Genomic DNA, 22,866 nt, shown 5'->3' on the forward strand with positions numbered 1-22,866 from the left:
GCAAGCACTGCTGTCACTGGCCTTTCCTGAGAGGGCTTTCTAAAGGAAAGGGGACAGGCAGTTAGTCATAGATTGATAAACAGGGCTGCACAGTGAAAATGGGGGCACCTCAGAAAGCCCCTGCCTACACTAAGAAATTCTATGTTGCTTGCTAAAGCAAACAGCTAACAGAGATGAGCTGCTGTCTGAACCTGGCCACCCAGATCCTTGTGCTACCTTTCTTCCCACCACACGATAAACGTAGGACTGCAGGCATCAGCCGCAGGCCCCCTAAATTCAACTCAGCTAGTGCAACTGCAGGAGAGAGACTCACAGCCCACTTCAGCCAGTGCTGCCAGCTCTTGCAGCAGGGACATCCTAGCTGTGGACATCCTAGCTGTGGCCTGTGAGCTGCCCCCAAGGCTAACACTGAAGTGCAGCCTTCCTCACTGCAAGGCCCAGCAGTGCTTCATCTCATGACAGGAGGCCACCAGCTGTGAATGTGTGCATTGCATGCTGGGGTCTGTAGTTTCCACAGATTGTGCATATGTATTAAAGAGGGGCATCAAGGAAATATCCAGACTGCGCGGTCCTGGAGGGGCTGGGCATTTAGGGGCCGAGTAAGCATGGCGGGATCTGCTGTCAAAGTCCAGGGTACAGATTTCTGTTGGGGCCATGTTTTGGTGGTGGCAGAGTGAATGATGATGGCGTTAATCCCTGCAGCTTCCCAACCACTAGAAGTGGGACTGGATCCAGTTTACAAGGAGCTCATGGTCTGAATCTGCTCCAGGAGGAACAAGTGAGTTTGACAGCCCAGGATTTAGGAGCAGAGGTGGATGTGGCATGTTCCATTCTGTGCAACTGAAGGTGGTTTTCATGTGGCAGCCAGAGAATAACCTTTGAGCTATTCTGCACAGAGCAGGGACAGCCTGGTTATCAGTATCTGTGTGAAGTGAGTGTCTGTCTCCTGATGGGAAGAGATGTATGTTTTACTTCATGGAAATAAGGGACGATAACAGGTGCCCACCTGAAAGAGCAGCCTTGATCATTTGTTTTAAGGGGAGAGAGATGAGGAGCAGGCTGTGGTCTGACTACCTGAGTGTCAGCTTCCCTTCTCCCCTGCCCTAGCGATAGGTGTGTGCCACATGAAACTGAGATCTCCCCTGATAGGGCCAGCCTGGAACCATTCTGACTCTATGTGAACGCTCATGGCAGTGGAATCTGTAACTCTGTGTTACCCAGTTCATTACTGTTTTGATAGGTTGGCAAGCAAATACAACAGTGCTGTGCCTGGAAATTGCTTGTTTCCTGTTTACATGGGGCCCTTGGATCCCAGCACAGCTACTGGGGCTGTTCTGAAAGTCTTGAACATGTTGGAATGGGGAGCATTCCTTCTGAAGTGTGTTCAGTGTTAATGAAAAGTGCCTCATGGCTGGCGACCTCTGTCTCCAGACCAGGCAAAGCACATCCTTCCAGCCCAGACCCAAAGGGACCTTTTGGAATGAGAAGGCAGGACATTCTGTAGGAGCCTTGTAGTCCTTTGTGTTCCTGGAGACACTGCCAGCAAGGGAGTACAACCTGAAACAGAATCACCCACTGTGCAGCCATCTTCCAAGGCCTCATCTCTGCCAGCAAGGCAGGCCTGTTCAAGCCTGATGCCTGGTGCTATTCAGTGGGGGGCCGTCATGTGCCAGAGTTTGTTAGGAGGCTGTTAGGGAAACTTAGCAGTCTATGTCTCCACTCGGCCTCAGGAATAGTTGTTCTGAAGCAATTTGGTCTCTTCTCCACTGATTTGCTTAGGAAGGCTGTAACCTAGAAAAGCAGTGTGGAGCAGAAAGCTGTGTTTAAGGCTGATTTGCATTGGGCAGGGAGCCATCCATGGGTACTGAGCACTGTGCTGGTAGCTATAGGTAAGATAACTGTTAGTGAGTGTGATGTATCCCATAGCTGTTCCTGGGAGCTGTTGCCCACTTCCTTTGTGCTTACCTGCCATGCTTTGATGTAAAACAAATAGAGGGGAATCTGAGTGCTGAAAAAAAAGGGAGACAGAGCTCTCTCAACAGGAAGTGTGTCCTCTTCACAGGGCTCCACCTCCTCTACACTCTGTCCTCACACCACACCTGCCAGGATAATACTATGGTCTTTTCAGTGTAGCTGAGTCTCTTGACCGGTAGCTCACCCTGTCGCCAACACTTCCTACACCCTTCCAAGTCAGGAGTTCATTGGGGCTCAGGTAATCCTTAATTAAGCCCCTTTTATTGACACTCATGCTTTGCAAGTCCAACACCAGTCACTGGGTCCTTACACACCCTTGATGGATGGATTTTCCCACCAATCAATTACTTCTTTACTCAGGCCTCATTGATTTCATATTCAACAATGTTAACCTTATCAAAACTGCAAGTCTTCCTCAGTGGTGCCCTTCAGCCAGCCCATCTGCTTCACCAACTTGCTCCCTAAGAGAGGCGTCACAGCCACTCCCCACACCAAGTGGCTTACCCATTTCCTGGCCTCCACACAGGTGGGCTGAGTGGTCGACTCTTCTCCACTAGTTGTTACTCTCAGCAGCTCCTGCTCCAACCGCCCAAGGCTCACCCCCAGGCCAGGACCCAGTTTTGTTGCACTCCCAGACTCTTCCTCTGTGCTGCACAGAACTGCACTACTCTCCTCCCGGAGATTATGCATTCCCCTCTGCAGGGGTAAAGTGCCATCTTTTTGGGGGGCCTGCTGGGCCTCTCAGGGGCCCATCACACCTGGCTCCCCAGATACATAATTGTCAGCAGCTGGGACTTGCTGGCACTTCCAGGGTTATTCCTGGACAGACTTACTGGCAACAGTGGAATCCTCGCATGACTCCCAGGTAAGTCAGGCAGTGACCCCAGTTGCACTCAGCGTCCCATTTGTAACAGGAGCCAGGGGACAGCTTCCTGTTACATTAACCTTCCCACAACACAGTTGTGCTGTCACAAGTATTGCTGGGTACAGAGCTGGCTGGGGTCTTGTCAGAATAACCACTGTAGCAGAAACAAAAGTGAAATTTGGATGCCTGATTTAAGTTCTAGGCTTGTGTTTCCTCTGGGAGGTGAGGGGCTCAGCACCTCTAGAAATCACATCACTTCTTTAAGTGTCTAACTATGGATACAGGGCCTAATGGCCTGCTGAAGTTTTGTGCACAGTGTACATGCCCGTGCGCTTACAACTGTGCATATACAGATCACGTTTCAGATGTATTCAGGATCACAACCCAGTTACAAGCCACATGTGAATGGGCCTGTAGTTACATTGGTGATAAGACAAGGAATAGACCGAGACAGTGGATAAACATCCATCCCTTGGGCTTACAACTATGAGATAAAGGCTTTCAGTTACCACGGTGCTAGATGAGGTTCACTCTAGTAACCCAGGTTTGATCCTCCTCCCCAGCCTACACCCTGTGTTACTGCTTACTATTACCAGATTTGCCCATCACTTTGGGGTGTGCTCATTTATTAGGGATACGTTTTTAGGGTCTTGGTAATTCTGTCAATGTGCTGCTTGTGTTACTTGTGTTTCTATACGGAGCTGTATATCTCCCTTCTGCAAGTGCTCACCCCCAGTGGAGCTATCTTGCAGGACTCCGTTTCAATGGGGCTGGGTTCCTCCAGTCACCAAATCAGTCATACACACAAACACACACAGAGTAACGTGACACGCCTGACCTGGCCAGGTTGATCAGCATGGACAGGCTGACACCCTCATATGCCAAGAATCAGTTCATCAGAGCAACAATAAACTGCAGTCAGACACAAGCACACAGGTGAAAAGAATACCTCTGAATCTGGCTGGGCGTCCAGCTGACACCCTCGTGGGCCAGCATTCAGTTCGTAAGGGCACATCCGAGTCAGACTGGGTCAATCAGCCTGTACAAGCTGATCCCCTTATGTGTTTCAAACTCAGCACGTCCCAATCTTTAGCCTCCTGATGAGCAGACCCCACACTATTTTTGGGCTTCACAGGGATCTTTAGCTTAGGTAAAAGAAGCGTTGCTGCAGAGCACAGGAGGAAGGAGAAGCAGAGAAGGAAAAATATACCCAGTTACTACCAGTTTGACTATAAAAGTTATTTATTGCCAAGTATATGAAATATATAATTGTATTAGTAGTAATAGACATGCAAAGGAAAAACAAACACAAACAATTACAATACTACCCTGGTTTCACTAAGTATTTGGGGAAACTTAGCTCAAGCTTAACTAATACAGTTCAGGTTCAGAAATTTATGCCTAGAGAGAAAAGAGAGAGAGAGAGCGAGAAAGAGAGAGAGAGCGCTAGGATCTCACCAGTCCAAGGTACTTGGGTTGTAAAGCTGACAGGTAAAGTCCCTAGCACAATCCTTGAAGGGAGACGATATGTTCTTCCGGTGTCCCGAGAACAACAGCAGGTGGTGTCACTACACACTGCTGCTTTTTTTACAGATTTTTATACCCTCAGTTCAGCTTCTTCAAAGCATTCTTAATAGTGTAAAATTGTCATTGTCTTTTCTCTTGACAAGGGGTTATGTGGTTTGGAACATCTCAGGAAATTGATTGATAATCAGGAAACGCATAAGGTTAAGGAGTACTCAGATACTTGGAAGCCAGCTTGAAATTCCTGTGGATAACAGATATACTGATGGGATATCTCATGGTTTCTTCAGAAATGATAGATAGCTTGCAGCATCAGGGTTTGGGATTTTTACTTGTTGTGAACAAGCCTCAGTTTAGCATGACTTTTCCAGATCTTAATAGTCTTTAAACAGACTTAAGGCAATTATTGGGGTGTTTATATCCTTTGGGCGGGAGGACTTCCACCAGTCGCCCTGGGAAAAGTATGACAACACCTGTGGTTAGGGCTCCAATGGGCTGGACACTGTGATGAACCCTTTACCATTGTTCAAATGTTGCCCATACCCCCTCTGACTCGGTCTCTTGCCTCAGCATTCCCTAACCCAGCAACCGGGTTTTAGTCAATCAAATTTAAATAGGCCTCCCATAGTGGGACCGGGGAATGTATGGCCCGAGATGCCTATTAAACTTAGAGGTGTGTGTGTGTCGGGGGGGGGGGGGGGGGGAGTCCTTTGTAAATCCAGATTAGAACTGGTCTGATAAATGCTGAGCTGGGTGTGTGTAAACATGGGTTGATTAGCTTTTGGAGCACAGATTCCCCATCATGCAGTGCTCCCCTGCTTCTCTGGTCCCAGAATTCACTGCAGTCTCTGCTTCAGGCTTTCTGTTCTCCATCTCTCATGTAAATGAATGGTCATCTGGTTCCATCTCGGATGCAAATGAGACCTAGGACAGTTGTTTCACTCTTGTCACCCTTATATGGAGGTTCTTAGGTGTGTCTCTCACTGCATCTTAATCAGTTTTGTTTAATTGGGGGGGGGGGGGGGGTGAGTCCTTTGTGAGTCAGACAGACAGTGTCCTGTGCCAGGGTTGCCCAAGAACACAGAGCTGAGACTTAGCATTACAGCTGTGTAAACTGGTTGGCACATGCAGCCTCCAGGTGAGTGGGAGGCTCTGCTATGATGGGATTTTCCCTTCACTACAGGCTGATGCAGGGATAGCTCTTGGGCCAGCCACTATCACCAGCAGTGGACTGGCTGATAAAGAAAAGCAAGGGATTTCCCCTCCCAATTCCCATTGTCTGCTGCTGGCAGGTCTGGATCCTGTCAGCCACTTTCCCTTGCTCTGGGCTGCAACTGACTCTGACCAAGCAACATGTGCCCACTGAGGGCAGGCGCTTGGGTGCAGTTGCTCTCATTATTGGGAGAAGCAGGTGTTGGGAACTGTATAGAGGGCTAAGATTTGCTAGCTTCTCCTACCCTGACCTTTAGCATCATCTCTAGGCAGAACATGGGAGTGAGAGAAGCAGGCCTGGCCAGGGAAAGGGGATGCTCTGTGAGCTAGGCAATGTGGGATAGCTGGAGGCGCCAGCTGGGAGAGTTTCTTCCTGGTGTGCTAATCTCTTCACTGGTCCCATTTACTTTACCTGGTGTGGGGCTCATGGCCTGTTAGTTCTCTCCCCACAGTGCAGGGCAGAGCTGAAGAGCAGACAGCTTTCACCAAGACGCTCCCCACTGGCTGTAGGAACAAGCACCAGACAGAGGCCCAAGCAAATACTTGGATCCTGCTGCCTGATCCAAGTTTATTAAAAGAGATGGGGGAGGGGAGCCCAGCTTTGCCTAGGGCATGTATTCAGGAAGGCACCACTCAGGCTGGCATGGCACAGCCAAACTCCTTGTGCCCTTCTGTTCACATTGCCTTGAACTGGCCAGTATATTCACAGCCAGTGCCCATCTACAAGCAACCCTACCTATCTGTCCTCTGCTCACCAGCCATTGAAGCCTATAGGAAGGGATACAATGTTAAATCATTTACCACTTTTGCCAATGGACCTCAGTTCTCCAGTTGGGGCTATATATGGTCCCTGCACCCAGCCATGCTTAGAGTTTCTGTAATTGATTGTAATTGCTGCAGCTCATGTATACATACCTGAGCTAGGATCTTACTAGCAGCTTGGGTACTGGTAATAGCAAAGCTGGCATGAAACAGGCTTTGGCTGCTGAGCACGTATGGAGAAGCCCAGGCAGGCTTCACAGGGAGGGGAGGCCCTACCCATGCTGTACTGCTTCTTCCCCTGCTCTCCAGGGTTGGTGAACCTTGCCTGCCCTGGAAGCGCCTTTCACCACCTCCAGCCCCAGTCTTTTCTCTGGAGCACTGGGCTGGTGGAGGCCACAAGCTCAGCTGGTGCAGAAAGAGGTCAGTCACACAGACAGACACTGTGATGGTTATTTATGCCTTGAAAGCAGATTTCCCTTGGATTGAGCCAGCCCACGGCATGGCTGTGACACCCTCACAAAGGGCAAAAGCAGGGCTGAGACTGGTTGAGCCCAGGTTTGCTGGTGGGCTTGCAGAAATGGTACACAGAGCTGTGTCCAAGAAAGTCCTTCCTCACCTCATTCCGTGTACCTTCGCCACAGGGGCTTTCACCTGGGGATTGCCATGACTCTGTGTTTTCCTTCAGACCAAGCAAACCCTAGCTCTAAGGTCTGTGCGTCCCTCCTTGCTGGGGCACAGGAGTACTGGGCACAAATACAGTATATTTACAGATTTGGACTGTGGCTGTTTGGGTGCTGTCTGCAGGGGGTTCCACAGGGCCCTGCAAGAAGAAACGGGCAAATTCTGCCTGCAGCCCTGCCAGCTGGGGCCAGCCCCAAATCTAGTTGTCTTGGAAAACTGCCTGTTGGGCTCTGGATATGCCTTTCTCAGGGCTGCCTGTATGTACTCATTCAGAAAGCATGGGAGGAGCCCAGGCCTGTTGCCATGGTGCGTGGAGGGGACAGTCCTGGCACAGCAGTCCCTCAGCACTGCCTCTGGTGGCTTCTCTGGGGCTTGCCTTGTCAAGGGAAATGCTTTAAGAAGGGCCTGGGCGAGGGCTGGGAAGGAGGGAATCAATTTCATGCAGCTTTCCTCAAAGCAAATCTGGATTGATTTTGGGAAGTGAGGAGCAAAGGGGTAGCAGAGCTCCAGCCCACCCCCCACCCCACCCCACACTCAGTGTGCTTAGCAGACAGCTTTGGTTGTTTAAAGGCCTGCGCGTGGCTCAGATGGTAGGGTACATGAAGCAGTGGGTGCTGGATAGCCAATGCCCCTGCTGCTCCTCGCTGCCTGAGTTGTGTCTCCAGAAGGGAAGGAGCTGCGAGTGCTGGGTGTGTACAAGTTTTCTCTCCCTCCCCCCCAATCCACCCCATTAGATTTAATCATCCATATCTGGGAAGGCATATTACAGCCTGGACAGTTGCCAGCTCTGTGGTGCTAATGCAGGCATGGGGTGGGATTGCTGTGCTCACACACAGGGAGATGAGTGGGAGATAGCAGCCTGAGCTTCCTAAAAAAGGAGCACTGAGCCCTGGCTTTCTGGCTGCCCTGGTGCTTTCTCTGCAGGGGATAGGAGCTGTCAGACCCTCTTCCTTGGGTTTGTTGCTTGTTTCCTGTATGCTAACCATAGCGCTTGGGAGGAAGGGGTGAGTATGTGTGCGCACACATGAGAGAGAGCAAGAGAGAGAGTGATGAGCAACCTGGACAATATAACTCCCGGGGGGTAGGGGAGCTGGCTCAGGAAACAGGCTCTTGCTTCTTGGAGGCATGGTAGGGGGAGGCTTGTGCAGGATTCAGGCAGTCTCAGGGTCCATCTGGGCACTGCAGGGATTCCCCAGGGCAGAGGATAGCCCTTCCCTACAGGTATTGGTCTCAGGAGGGGCAGCCTATTGCCAGGTCTGGGGTTTCACACGGTTCTGTGTAGCATTGACTGGCATCTTAGTAGCATGGAGGCTCGGAGGCTGTGCTCTGAGGCTAGTGACTATGTGAGGCTGTGTTTGAGGGGGAGGCAATAACCAACAAACAGTTGGATAAACAAACCCTGGTTCGTGTCTCAGAGGAGTCAGATCCAGTTTCATAGATGTCATAGATTTCATAAACATTAGGGCTGGAAAGGACTTTATAAGATCATCAGGTCCAGCCCCCTGCCCAAGGGGCAGAAAGTCAACTAAGGTGAAAGGATCCCAGCAAGATAAACGTCCAAATGTTTCTTGAAAGAGTCCAGATTAGGTGCTCTGCGGGGAGTTTGTTCCAGGCCTTGGGGCTTGGACAGTAAAGAAATTGTTCCTTATGTCTAGTCTAAAATGGTCTTGCAGGAGTTTGTGACTGTTGGACCTTGTCATCCCCTGGAGTGCTCTGGTGAACAAGTGTTCCTCCAGATCCTGATGGACTCCCCTTATGTACTTATAGGCTGCCACCAAGTCACTCCTGAGCCTGCGCTTCTCCAGGCTGAAGAGTCCCGTAGCTCACAGCCTCTCTTCATAAGGCCTGTTCTCATGCCCTCTGATCATGCGTGTGGCTCTCCTCTGGACTCTTCGAAGCTTTTCCACGTCCTTCCTAAATTGTGGAGCCCAGAATTGGATGCAGTACTCCAGCTGCGGCCTCATCAAGGCTGAGTGCATTGGGAGTATGACATCCGGGGTCTTACTCGAGATGCATCGGTAGATGCAAGCCAGAGTTTTGTTCGCTTTGCCAGCTGTGGTATCGCATCGGTGGCTCATATTCATCTTGTGGTCAATCATGACCCCCAGGTTTCTTTCAATCACGGTGTTAGCAAGTGTAGCATAGCCAAGCCTATAAGTGTGATGTGGGTTTTTATTCCTGAGGTGGAGCACATTGCATCTTGTCCATTCTGTGGCTGTGTTGGGCAAGGCAGGTGGTGGCCCATGCATGTGGTTTGTGAGAGCGCCCCCCAAGGCCACATGCCTCCCTGGGGACAGCCTCATGCCAATGCCCAGTATGTACTCCACTGATTTCACTGCAGGGGCTCAGTGTCAATATTCCCATTCTACAGAGGTGACTCCAAGTACTTGCCCAAGATCAAGGAAAAGTCCTCAGCAGTGCGGGGAATGGAAACTAGGTCCTGAGTTCCAGGCCCCCAGTCCAGCCAGTAGACAGCACTTCCAAGTTGGGAAGTGGAGGAGGTCTGTGTTCCAATGGACCTTTCAATATAATAAATTCTTCTGGCACCTCCTGGCAGCCTTCAGCCAATAACAAAGTAATACTGTGACTTTGCACACATAGCTCTGCAAGGAAGAACTCAGGAACTCTGTGGGACTATAGGGCCAACTATGTCCTGGGTGCACCCTCGCCTCCCCTCTCCCCCCCCCGCCCCATATTCTTTTCTGGGTGGTGGGGTGGGGAGGGACCTCTTTCTGTATCATCTCTCCCAAGAGGGGACACTACTCAGTCACATGGAGATCCTGCTTCTCTTCCCCTGCAGTCCTGGAGTGCAACGCTAACTCCTGGCAGGTGTCCCCCATGTTTCCAGATGCTCATCATTTGGGCCTTTGGGCCTTTGAGTTGAACTGGGTTTCCACCAAGCATTCAGTATGTTCCTATATTTCATTGCTGCAGGGAAAGTTTCAGGGGCCCTGTGCATGCTCTGATCTTTGTGTTAAATGAATTTGGGGGGCTCAGGCACTAACACCACATCCAGAAGTGACATGCTCTGGCCTTATCTTGACACCCAAGTCACAGGGTCTAACTTCTGCCCTCTAGTCAGGGCAGACACCCATTGGCATCATGCGGGGCTTGCCCTGGCTGTGCCTCTTTCTCTGTGCTCTCTGGGGTTTTGAGTGTGTTATCACAGTTGCAAAAAAAGTCCTGCTTTCTTCACCTTGCCTGGGATTTCAGTGCTGGAAGAGGGTCACCTGAGGAACAAAGCACCATCAAATGCAGTGGGTAGAAATCTTTGGGGAGTACCCTGGGTGACTGTTTATTGTGTGGCCCATAGAAACGTGAGTTCCTTGTGATTCACGTTGCCATTCCCAGTGCCAGCCTTCATCACCATGCTGCAAAGCCTGTGGGTAAAACAAGCTGGAGCAGCTGTCACTGCCATCAAAATGAGCTGAGATTCCAATTAGCTTTGCTCCTTGCAACAGCTGGCTGTGGTCTATCCCACGCCCACACCCCTGACAAATCTGTAAATACAACACAGTTCTGTGGCTGCCAGTGCTGCTTATCCCATGACAGGCCCATAAATCACAGCCTAACTAGTGATTATGTTCTGGTAAGTGGTGGTCGTCTGGCTTCATAATTATTTTATTGCGTGTTTGATTTCACGGTATATTCATTTTTCCCAGGCAAGAGGCAGATTCAGCTGAATGGTTATGTCAGACATGGGGTTATTAGCAACATGAGATAACAGAAAGTAACAGCTCAGCTTGCACCTAGTCTTACCCATCCCTCAATGGCACAGATATGGATGGCATCTCCAGGGACATTAGCTAGCGTACAGATGACAGGAACTCAATAACCTTACACTCCAAGGTGTTCATGATCCCTAGCCTCTAGGATGATGGCATCAGCCTTCTTTAGACACAAGTGTGAGTAACTTCTTTTTGAAATGTAGAGAGCATCAATAAAGTCTACACAAGAAAGCACAGTGTGCATTTTCTCTGGCACACTGGGGAGAACAGGAAACTGAGTGGCAGTGGCTGGCTGCATGTTGGCACAGATAGTGGAGGCTCTGCCATTTCAAAAGTTCTGGGAAAACACCAGTTCCAGAATTAGTCTTCATGGTATGGGAAGCTGATAGCATACTGTGAGCTGATAGTGCTTGTGCAGACAGGACAAGAAGGACCTGAGGTCTGGGCTGGGCTGTTGTAAGCTCTTTTCATTCCCTTCATGTCAGATAAGTAGTGGGATAACTGCACGGTGGGCCTGCAAAGAACTGCATCACCTGGAAAACAAGCTTTCAGGAAGCTCCAGTCATGGCTCAGAAACAAACCAGACATGCACATGATCAGCATGGTCATGTGGTCCCAGTCAGAGGTACAGAGGGTGGAAGTTCCAACCCCAGCTCCTCCTGGCATGAAGTCCAGAGGGCAAAACCACAAGCAAGTTGGGGCAGGGCCAGTCCCTTTATATTTGCACAGTGATTCTGACTGGGACCTTTGGGCACTGCCATAGTGTGGATCCTTGTTAACGGTAATAGTGGAATCCCACTACCCATGTCAGCTGGGTCAGGAGCTGCATAGGCAGGAAACAGACTTGGGGCCATGCCATCACTCCCACACTGCTGTCAGACATTTCCCATATCATGAACTCATTGTTGGGTGATGATGAGTTAGTTACTCTGGTGCTGGGATGGCCCGAGCCTGTAGCCATGCTTTTCTCCTCTTGCTTGGATCTTGTTGTGTAGTAAAAACCAAAACAAATCAGTAAGAGCTGCAGTTTGCCAGTTCCTCCAGAGATGCTTAAAACAGGAATGGTGCTGGGGTGAGAGGCAAAGCCAGTGGAGAAGGGGTTTCCCACAAGCTCAAGCTGTCTCAGATCACAGATAAAATGAGTTAGCAGTCTGGGGGGAGTGACATCCCTGTTGCTTACCCAAACTGCCATTTGGCATATTTAGAGTTCTCCACTCAAATGAGACCTCAGACTGCTCAGAGATGTAGTCAGGATTGTGGGGTGTCAGCAGAGCTGTGATGAGGGGAACCCAGAGTAGAGTGGGGGCTATGAGCTGGCCTGGCAGCACTTCTGGACACATTGTGGGGCAGAGCAGGGAATGCTCTGCCCATGCAGTGCTCTCATGTACACCAGGTTCCTAAGCTTTCTCTTGCCATACTCTGATCAGAGTGAGCCAGGGCCATTCCTGAGGCACACTAATTAGGCTACTTGGGCGCAGCTGCAGCTCCCTGGAAGGAATCTGCTCAAATTGCAGACTGCACACTCCCATTACTGCTCAGTGTGCCTTGTAGCTTGCTTATTGCCAAGTCTGGTGGCCTGGGGTCCCTCAGGGCTCAGGTTCTCATTAGAGGTGGGTGATGTCCCAGAATGCAGGGAACACAAGGTGGCATCACAGCCTCTGTGTTGGCACGCAACATTGAGTCAGCTCTAAGCCTGCTCCCTGATGTAAAGGGTGGGTGGACATCTCTGTCTGGAGTGCATTCTTGCTGCACATGGAGGTCCCTGTCAAGAAATGGGGGGTGGGAGGTCAGGGTGGGGCTACACCAGAGCAGAAGGAACCCTGAGTTCATGTGAAAGTTCTGCTGTGGATTTGTGTTCTGATCCTGGGCAAGACCCTTCCCTTCCTTCTGCTTCCTTTTCCTCCTCCATGACAGAGCATGAGGGCTGAGGTGGGCATAGGCTGGCTTAGCCCTGAAGGAGGTGGGAAGAGTCGAACATAGCCTTGAGGAAGACCTGCTCTGTGGGTAGTGTGGCAGAATGCAGCCAGTAGGATGGGGGGTGGATTCAGGGGTGCAGTGCTGTAAAGGTGGGATCTGATTGAGGATGGGGCCACAACACTGGGAGGGAGGGCTCTGAGTGGGAAGCAGAGAACAGCTATCAAGAAGAGGGGCACTGGCAGGCATGGGACATGGTCTTGTTGCCACACAGCTCCCCAGATATTTTGTGGGGCTTGCAGCTCTGAATCTGTCTGGCAGCAGGAGCAGATACTTTGTGGTGACCCCAATAGACTGAACACAGTGTCTTGTTACACTGCACACAGTGTGTGTCCCTGGGGGGACGCACATCTCAGCCATCATTCAACAGTCTACATTACCGTGTCTGTATTCCTATGTGAACCTTGGCCCCAAGGGCCCTGGGAGCTCTCTGGAAGCAGCCCTTTCCCTTTCAGGAACATGTGTTGAATGTTGCTCTCCAGGTTCCTTTCTCTCCAGTACTTGGTTCACGCCCCAGCCCATTGTTCTTGGAATGAGCTCATTTTAATCACTACTTATTATTTTTTAACTAAACTGCTTGGCCAAAAAAATCTGTTTATCCACTGTGTTTATGACTTCTTCAAAGATGCTACTTCCCCCATTGCCAAGGCAGGGTAGATGTTAGGTAGCTGAGGAAATTCTGTGCATAGTGACATGCAGAGTTTGACACCTTCCCTCTCTCAACTGCTCTTGGCTTATCATTCTCCCTACTGGTCTTGTAGAGCCACTGCCTCCAGGAGAAAGGGGCATTAAGCATTGGCCTGAGCTAGCATTTGGGTGTGGCCCAGGGCATTATACCTATGTTAATCACAGCAGGGGCGATGCATAGTGGGTGCACGCAGATATAAGATATATTACACACACACAGCCATTTTCCAGCACAGCAAACATTATGAAGTGTGCTGGAAAGGCAGATGCCAGATCTTCTGGCAGGGGAGTGAGAGGGGGCCAGAAAGGGTAGGGGGAGAGCTGCAAGTTTCACCTCCACCGCTCCCCTACAAACTTAGATGCATCCTCTTCCCTAGCAGCCATAAGGCTTCTGCTGCTAGTGGCAGCAAGGAGGTGGGAGCAGTGTCTGCACCTGCCCCACCTCTACTAACACCAGCAATGATAATAACCCCAGCACTAACAGCATGACAGTCTCCTTCACCTCAATTTCAGTTCCCAGTGTGAGCCTCCCAGTGCTAGAGGAGGAGCTGAATCTGGAACAAGGCGAACTCAGTGCCATAGCCAGGGAAATTCTGGGGAAGGAGGGGGAATCTGAGTTTGTGCTCCACACCCCTCAAAGCTCCCCTAGAACCAGGTCTCCTTCTCTGGAAGGCACTTCGGAGGAGGTTGAGATTGTGGAGGCAAGTGGCTCAGCTGAGTCAGCTCCTCCTGTTGTTGTGCCTCTGCCTGCTGAGGAGGGGGATAAGGCAGGATCCCCACCCGCACCCCAGAAGCGAGGGGTTAGTGTGGTGTGGGATCATTTTGAGGTGGCAGATGATCCAAAGTATGCTATCTGCCTGCACTGCTGATGCAAGACCAGCCGGGGCAAGAACAAGAAACACCTCAGCACCACGGGGATGCTGATGCATATCAGGAGGCACCACCCCCTTGCCCTCACTCTTCCTCAGCCTGGCACCAGTGGGAGCGTGCCCAAAGGGAAGTCCCCCTCTCACTCCAAAGCCCCCGCCCCCCAGAAGCAGAGGCAGGCCACCCTAGACCAGTGGGGGAAAGTCGGGGACAAAGTGGGGGGCATGTTCCCAAAGCAAGCAAGGCCATCCAGAGCATCGGGGATATATTTGCTCTAGATGGTCAGCCCTTCTCCTTAGTTGAGTGGCCAGGGTTCAGGCGGCTCATGGCACTCGTGGCCCCATTATACCACATGCCTGCACGCACCACCTTCAGAAGGACAGTGGTGCCCTCCCTGTATAAGGTATGCAGGGAGTACTTGAGGAAGGAGCTGCTCGAGGCAGGTCCGCAGGTGGCCTTACACTTCACCTCAGTCATCTCGAGCAGCCACGATGGAGATCATGCATATCTCTCCCTCACAGGGCACTGGTGCCATCAGTCAGGCCATCAGTGGGCTCTCCTTCAAGCGGAGGTGATGGATGAGTCCCACATAGCAACAAAGATCATGGGGGGCCATGAACTGCATGGTGTAGGGGTGGCTCATTGGGCAGGACGAGCTCACCTGTGGATTCATGGTCACCAACAATGGGGCCAATATGGTCAAAGTGGTGCATGATGCCAACTTTGTTGGCATCCACTGTGTGGCACACAAGTTCCACCTCATAGCAAGGGTCGCCTTGGAGGGGGACAGGGCTCCTGGTAAGGGCACCATCACAACCAGCCAGCTCCTTTCAAAATGCAGGAAGATGGCAGGCTACTTTCACCACAGCATGCATCAAGTGGGGCAAGATGCTGTGAGATAAACAAGCAGAGCTGAACATCCCACAGCACAAAATCATGCAGGATGTGGAGACTCAGTGGAACTCCATATATCTGATGCTCAAAAGGCTGGTTGAGCAACAGAAAGGCCATCCATGAGATGGCCTTGCTTGAGGAGATTGGGATCAGCAACCCCCTTAAAACAGTGTGGGATACCATCTCCCAGATCTTGGTGGTCCTCAAGCCATTCCTCGAGGCCACCGAGAGCCTCAGCACTAGCAATGCCCTTCTTAGCCAGGCGATCACCACAGTGAGGGAGCTTCAGAAACAAATGGAGAAGCTCCAGGGGATTGATATTCCTTGCTGGGGCAAGCCGCTGTCACCAGAGGTACAGGCACTGGTGAAGCAGGTGAAGGGCGGCATCAAGAAACAGCTGGATCCATTGTGGTCCAATACAGTCCACATGCTGGTGGCCACATGCAATGCAAGGGTGAAGGGGAGCGTGTGTGCCAGCAAAACCCTGGATCATTGGACAGAGGTGCTGGTGGGCAGTCAGAGTGGCAGAAGGGCAGAGGCAGGGGGATGTGAAAGAGGGGGAACCACTGTCCCATGCCAGCACTCCATCCACCAGCCAGTCTCCTCCACCACAAGCACTGCCAGTGTGGTCCAAGGGCATAGCTTCCATGCTGGGGTCCAGAAGCACCAGACCCCAGCATTGGACAGGTAGCGTTGAGGCCTTGGTGATTACCTATCTTGCCGAGGACATGGAGCTGCTGCTCTGTAACCCCTTGACCTACTGGGCAAGCCACAGCCAAATGAAGTGAAGTTCAAAGGCTTGTCTGTGAAAAATGATTTGTAAATTCACTTTGAGGATCAGGCCTGAGAGGGTGGAGACAGAGTTGCTTTCTTGTGAGAAATGTGCCAGGTAGTAGTGTATTCTTGTCTGTAACAGATTTCCAGTGTGCATTCATTCTGGTGTGCAGTTGTTGCTTGGTGTCTCCTACGTATTTTCCATCAGGGCATTTGGTGCACTGGATGAGATATAGAACATTTTTGGAGGTGCAGCTGCAAGATCCATGAGTGGTGATGGTTCTGTTGTGGGGTGTAGTAATTGTGGGGGTACTGGAGATATGTTGGCAGGTTTTGCATTTCTTGTTATCACATGATCTGGATCCATTCAGTGTGTTTTGGGCTGTAGGAAGGTTGCTTCTGGTGACGAGGTTAGCGAGGTTCAGTGCTTGTTTGAATATACAACCCACTTTTCACAGACCAAGCCTATGAACTTGACTTCATCAACCTCCTGGATACAAAAACTCATGGACTCAGTATAGACATTGGATTTATGACACACTATATATAACCTGCCTGACATCTGACTCCCCTGGTACCTCTCCACTTTTACCTTCTACACCCCTTCCTTCCCCCCCCCCCCAGTCTGTCTGTGACCCCCTGACACCTCAATTTACATTTTCCCTGACTGGCTTTCTTGCACGCATACCAACCTCTGGTTTCTTCACTATTCATTCCACCCAGGAAGAGCACACGCACACCAACTGCAGGTGCTTCCTTAGCCTGACGAAGGGTTTTTAAACTCGAAAGCTTGCTAAGATATATTTCTCCAACTATTTGGCTGGCCTAATAAAAGACATCAGAGGAACCCTCGACTAATCCATGCTGGGGCCAGGACCCAAAGCAGGGTCAAAGGGCCAGGGGCCCACCGCGAGGAATGCCCAGATGAAGAGGTTTGGGATTTGACTGGCCTGAAAGTGAGGCCAGGGCCTAAGGGGGAGCCAAAGATCCCAGAGAGTGGACCACAGCTGGAGTGGGTGAAGGATGCAATCTGCGCGGCATGGGCCACAGTATAGGGAGGTATGGAGCTGTGGAATGGATGTCACTCCAAGACACCTAAATGGGCAGCCTCCTGCCTGGGAAACATCTAAATCGGTTTTCCATCAAGGCATGGCAGGTAAAAGAGGGACAGACGGTTGGCCCAGAAACAGGTGGGTGGGTAGAGATCTAACCAGCACCAGAAAGGCCCCCTGTTACAGGCTACTATCCCTGCTGGTTTCATCCCACTGCGCCTTAACACACACACAAAATCACATATCACGAGTTTTGCTTTGAACAGTTTGAGGTGCAGTTTCATACAAACCTGTGCACGTATCTCTTTAAAACTTGGCAGGCTTCATACCCTGGGCTACCATCTCTGCTGTTTTCATCTGAATCAGGCAAGAAATGACAAAATTATAGGCCTATTATAGCCTATGGCTAAATCACCAAAGTAGTGTCGAAACTCCAAAATAGATTCAGCCAAATCAAAATGGCACGGTGATCCGAAACACCAAAATGAATCACTGTCCTCTGAAACAGCTGAATCTGAAACTGAAACAAAACATAGCTGTTTCGCACAGCCCTAGCAAATACTGATGACAGTCCTAGTAAATACTGATGTATTACTGGGTCTGGCTACACTCTGGAGCTCAGCATGAAGGTGGTGGTGGAGTGGACTCTCTCTGCCAAACACAAGCCCATGTTCTCCCTGCTGCCTCTAGGACCCAGGTGTATATGGAGTTAACCTCACCTCCCTACTAGGGACCCTCAGCCACTTTCCAAGCACCAACAGAGCCACAGTCCCAAGGAACCATTCTGTGTAATCTTCTTGCAGAAATAGGAAGCAGGTCCAGAAAGACGGAGTGATGCAGCTATGGCTAAGAGTCCCTGGAAGAACTGAGATTAGAGCACATCTCCTGTCTCCCAAACAGCTATCTAGAATTTGGATCCAGGCTCTTGTCTTGCAACAGAGGACACTTTGTAGGAGCTTTGCTGCCAGTCCCTAGGCTGTTTGCCTGGAATTGGCTATGGGACCTTTAGAGAATCCTTCTCCTCTTGCTCCATAAAAAAATGGATTGTGTGGTTTAGGTCATAGGGTGAGGAGCATCTGTTTACCAAAGCTTGTAGCCAAAGTGTGACATAGGTAAGCACCTTCCTGGGCTTGTGTTTTGCCCATGCATTGTGTCACTTGAATTCTCACACAGGTGGAATGCATCTCACCATTTGGAGGCACCCCCAGGCACAGGGAGTAGTGAGGAGGACTGGGCTCAGAGCCATTTCCACTCTGTGATCTCTGAGTTACATGGTCGGAGGGGCTCAGGAGCTTGTCTAAGACAAGCAATAGCATGTGGCTGGAATGCCCTGAAGGGTTGTATCTACCAGGATCAGGCAGCAGTGAGGGCAAGGAGGCTCAGTGCTATACAAGACAGAGTCTGGATTAAATAATGTTTTTATTGCCAGGGATGGTGTTTGAGACTCAGTTAGCCAGCTCAGCTGTCTGCCCAGGGAGGACTTGCCTTTGTAATTTGAGCACATCTGATCAAAAGTCACTGAGAGACAATAAAATAGGAAGCCACAGCAACGCCATCTAGAGAGGCTTTTTCAGCAGGGAAAGAGCCTCCCCAGGCTGCTGCAGGCTGGTCCAGAGTTGCCTGCCTGCTTCTTATACTGGAGAGAAGTAGGAGGAAGTATTTCCCAGGTTGCTGTTAAAAGTGAACTATTCCAGACTCATCTCAACTATGTGTCCTCCTGAAGACACTGCAGAAATCAGGAGCAAGCCAGAGGTTCTAATGAGGAATCAGTTTTTAGTCCTCAGGGCACAAATGTACCCTGCTGTGCCCACAGAGACTCAGCATCTCCAGCCCAGAAATTGAAACATGCAGCCAACAAGGATTGTTCTGTTCTGTGCAGAGTGCTGCTCTTAAGATCCTGTGTGGTAGAAGCAAAGGCACCCTTCCTCTTCATCTAGTCATGGCCAGGTAAAGTCCTCCAAGGAAATGCTTCTTTCACCAAGGTCTGATCATTCACAAACCCTGAAGGGTTAAGAGAGATGGGCGGGGAGCTTAAGCCTGGTGCTGGGCTTCTTCCCCGAAGCGTGGAATTTCCCCCTGACTTTTAATTCTCTTTAAATCTAACTGAGTCAATGCACTGAAGTGTTTCATATGTGCAGTGGACTGGTGCAGCACTTCTGTGGCAGGGACAGCCCTGCCCACAGCTGGGCACCAAGTGCCTATGCACAGCTGCAGCAGGCGCACCCACCTGCATCCACGTCAGTCAGAGAGGACATTTCTTTTGCCAAGTGCCGCTAAGTACTGATCCAATTTGTGCCTGTTTCCATAACAACCTCCTAGTGCTTTCTGGTTCTTTCTTTCATTACACAGATGCTGAGACTTGGTGCCTAAGTGATGCACAAAATGCTTCACCATTTGGAATGGTCAGCAGAGTTCAATGTGGAAAACTAAACCCCAAGCACTATGGGCTGTAAAGAGCCTTGTCATTTGCCTAGCTGCCTGGGAGGCCATAACATGTTCAGATCACTCACTCTTATCTGCTGCTCTACCACCTACCTGAAAAGAATTATACTTTTTTTTCTTCCCTTTAAATATCTAAGCAGATCCAATGAGTTTTAGCATATGTGAAAAGGGGGGACAGGATCTTATATTCCAGGAAGATTTAAGTCCACAGAAGTTTGTGTGGGCTTCATCATTTTCCCAATGTGGGTGTGTGCCTAGCCATGAGGCCAGGTTGTGGAGACTACCATCAAATACCAGTGTCAGACAAACTGTATTCCCCCAGAGAGGCAAGACCATTTTGGGGTGTCAGGGTAGAAGTTCTCCTGGGTTTTGCTCCTAGCTCAGTGGGTAATCCTTGAACCTATCTGCCTGAGGTGTACCCAGGTAGGAAGCTCAGCACGCTAAGACTGACTGCTCCACGTACTTCCTCTGTGTAGTGATCTGCACAGGCTGCCATCTCCTCACCAGGAATATGCTGAATGTTTAATTTTGGTGCGATTTCCTGACCTATTGGGATATGTGTCTGTCCTGCTACCCTGTGGCACAAACAACTGATGCCATTGGCTGGGCAGCCTCAGTGCCTTTGGGCAGGCTGAATGGGAGCCTCTTGGCACAGCCAGCCTGCATCCTTTGAATGTGTTCCATATGTTTCATGGATCTGTTGCCAGGGCTCTGACCCCAGCACTGGGAGCCCATGGGGCATGATGCTTTGAGTTCTGGCAGTCATAGGTACTTGCTTCTACAGGGACATCCTGGACATTTCCTGGTGGGGATAATATTGAAGGAAGTTTCACCTGAAATGAATTGCTGCCTCCCCACACCACATAGCACTCCTCATCCACATACCGTTGGGCACCAAGAGTCTTGAAATTATAATGATCCAGCTAAAATGCCCTTATTAAATCCAAAGGCCAGTAGCAATTGTACACTTAAAAAATGTTCTAAAATACTGTTAACAGAATACTAACTGTACATTAGATAACAGTGTTACAATACTTATTAATGACCACACCCACACAGTGATTACAGTTACAAGCACTTGATCAGAACACAAAACTGGGCAAGCAAAGGAGACCCTAGCTGCCCTATGCTGCCTGGCTCCAGCAGATCAGCTCATGCTGGCAAAGAATCTGTCTTTTCTGCCTCTCTCTCATCCCCTAGATTTCTCATTCCGTCATATTTTTCTGAGTTCTAGAAACTGGTCAGAACCGGTCCAAACTTCCACACAGATTTATCATGTAATCCCCAATAAACAGCACCTTACTTTCTTTGTTCATTCCTGGAGCCATCCTCCTTGACACTCTGGCCTATCAATCCCCTTCCACTTTTTCTCCTACATTAGCACATCTGTGGGTCATCACCACACTTCATCCTGCTACCATTAGCATTTTGGCTATCTCTGAGTCTTTCAAATCATGGATTTCTAGCATTTTGTGATGCTTGCATCCAGCATATTAAAACATCCCAACACCTACTGCACAGTTACAGTAGAAACAGGTACCCCTACAGACACCCCTGCACTGAGGGGAACTGTCACAGCCTGGGAGTAGGAGGAGAAGGGCTTTGATTTTTCACTCACAGGAGGGGGAGGGCTGCCTTTTATCACCCACAGAATGGCAGACCACAGCTTGCCCCTTAATGAGATGTTTTTAAACCTGGTGTTTCTCAGCCCTGACTTTTCTCTGGACAGATGAGTACCCAAGCAGGACTTCCTCAGAGAGAAGCCCATGCTCCTCCAGAAAGAAAAGATCCCAGGAGGCTGCAGGGTGGCTGCTCTATAGCCTCTACCCTTGCCTCACCCCCTCTCTGGCAGTTCTCATCTTCCTTTCCAGGCATGTGTGTTAAAGCTTGGAAATCAGGCTGAATCAGGATAGAATCAGGATAGAAAGTGAGGCACAGGCTTGCAAGCAACTGGGCCAAGATCACTACATGTCTGGGGCAGAACTCAGGAGTCCAGCTCTCAGCTTGCTCAGGCTGGACTAACACCACCTCGTAAGGTTGGAGATTAACATGGGGTGCAGTCCAGCACGGGGCCCAAGGGAGCCTTCCTCCTCCGGCTGTGCAGTCGCAATGAGCTGGGCCGAGAGATCCAACCCCTCAGCTGGGCTGCACCGGCTACAGGGAGGAGCCGGCAGTGGATGCAGACTCGGCAGGTAGCAAAGCTCCAACCTCCCGCCCTGTTCCCAAGAAGAGAGAAGCAAGGCAGTGGGGCCTGAGTCGGGCCTCAGCCCAACCCTGGCGGCCTAGCACGGGACCTGACACGCTCCCAGGTGGAGGACTGGGCGCCCTGGCCCTTGCGGTCCCCGTGCTCTTCCCGGGAGGCCCTTGACCGGGGCTCAGGGGCTGGGCTGGGCCTGCCTCTAGCTGGCCAAGCCCCTTCCCCCCCGGGAGCCGCTTCTCCCCGTAGCGTAGCTCCCCCCGCCCCGCGAGCGGATCCCGGGGCCAGGACGAGCACCCCCGGGGGCGCGGATATGGGCGCGGGGCGGGCGCAGTGCGGCGGCTGCCCGTGCGGCCGCGGCTCCCGCCGCCAGGTCCGCTCCCGGCCCGCGATGTAGAGGCGGCGGCCGGGCGCGCAGGGGCCGCGCTCCCCCGAGGCTGGCGGGGCCCTGGGCCGGGCAGGACGGCATGCGGGCCGGCCGCGCCGCTCCTCCTCCTCTTCCTCCCCCCTCCCTCCCTCCCTCCCCGCGCCCCGCCGCGCAGCGCGCCCCGCGCCCCCCGCCGCCGCCTCCAGCGCTAGCCCCGGCGGAGCCGCCAGCAGCAGCAGCCGCAGGCCGGGCCAGGCTGGCGCCGGGGGGATGCGGCGCGGCGGGGCGGCGGCGCGGTGAGCAGCGGGCAGCGGCCGCCGGCGCGGAGGATGGGCAACTCCCAGCGCAAGGCGCCCCGGGGCCCGCGGCGCCGCAGGATGCGCGAAGCAACAGGTACCGGCGGGGGGCGGACCCGGACCCTCACCCTCACCTCGGCCCCGGGGCGGCCAGCGCCGGCTCCGTGTGTCCACCCCGCGCTGGCGCACGCTCGGCCCCGGGTGCTCCCCTCCCCTCCCCTCCCCGTGTGTGTGTGTGTGTGTGTGGCGGGGGCAGTTCCAGGCTGCGGTGCCCAGCCAGGGCAGCCCCCCCCAGCCGGGGCCCCCTGGGCAGTGGTTGGAGCTGCCTGGCGTCTCCGTGGCGTGCCCTCCTGTCCCAGCTCGACGTGACCCCAGGCTCCTGCCTGCGGTTCCCCCGTCACACTCGCACCCTTTCCCCAGGCCAAGCCGGCCCAGAAGTTGTCGCTGCGCAGCGGGACAGGTGGGGGCGCTGCCTGCCCGAGCCGGGAGCCCTAGCTGCAAGGAGGGGCTGACAGTTTGAGTAACTGCAGGTGCTCAGGGTTCTCTATAGCAACAGGAGTTAAATGTGGC

The 22,866-nt window shown here is 51.7% G+C and overlaps 1 protein-coding gene across 4 annotated transcripts in view; it reads left to right on the plus strand.

Annotated features, from left to right (window-relative positions):
* Positions 1 to 22,866, plus strand: part of NHSL2 (NHS like 2) — a 175,729-nt gene that overhangs the window by 63,978 nt on the left and 88,885 nt on the right. The window contains exon 1 of one of the 4 annotated variants that reach the window (XM_059732672.1): positions 21,832 to 22,393. The exons of 2 other annotated variants lie outside the window; for them this stretch is intronic. In XM_059732672.1, the coding sequence (XP_059588655.1) occupies positions 22,330 to 22,393 (64 nt within the window). In that variant the 5' untranslated portion in view covers positions 21,832 to 22,329. Of the gene's footprint in view, positions 1 to 21,831; positions 22,394 to 22,866 lie in introns of those variants that run through there. One more of the 4 variants, XM_059732673.1, reaches the window with a different exon arrangement.

Source organism: Alligator mississippiensis, chromosome 8 (genome assembly GCF_030867095.1).
Source record: "Alligator mississippiensis isolate rAllMis1 chromosome 8, rAllMis1, whole genome shotgun sequence".
Classification (NCBI taxonomy): Eukaryota; Metazoa; Chordata; order Crocodylia; family Alligatoridae; genus Alligator; species Alligator mississippiensis.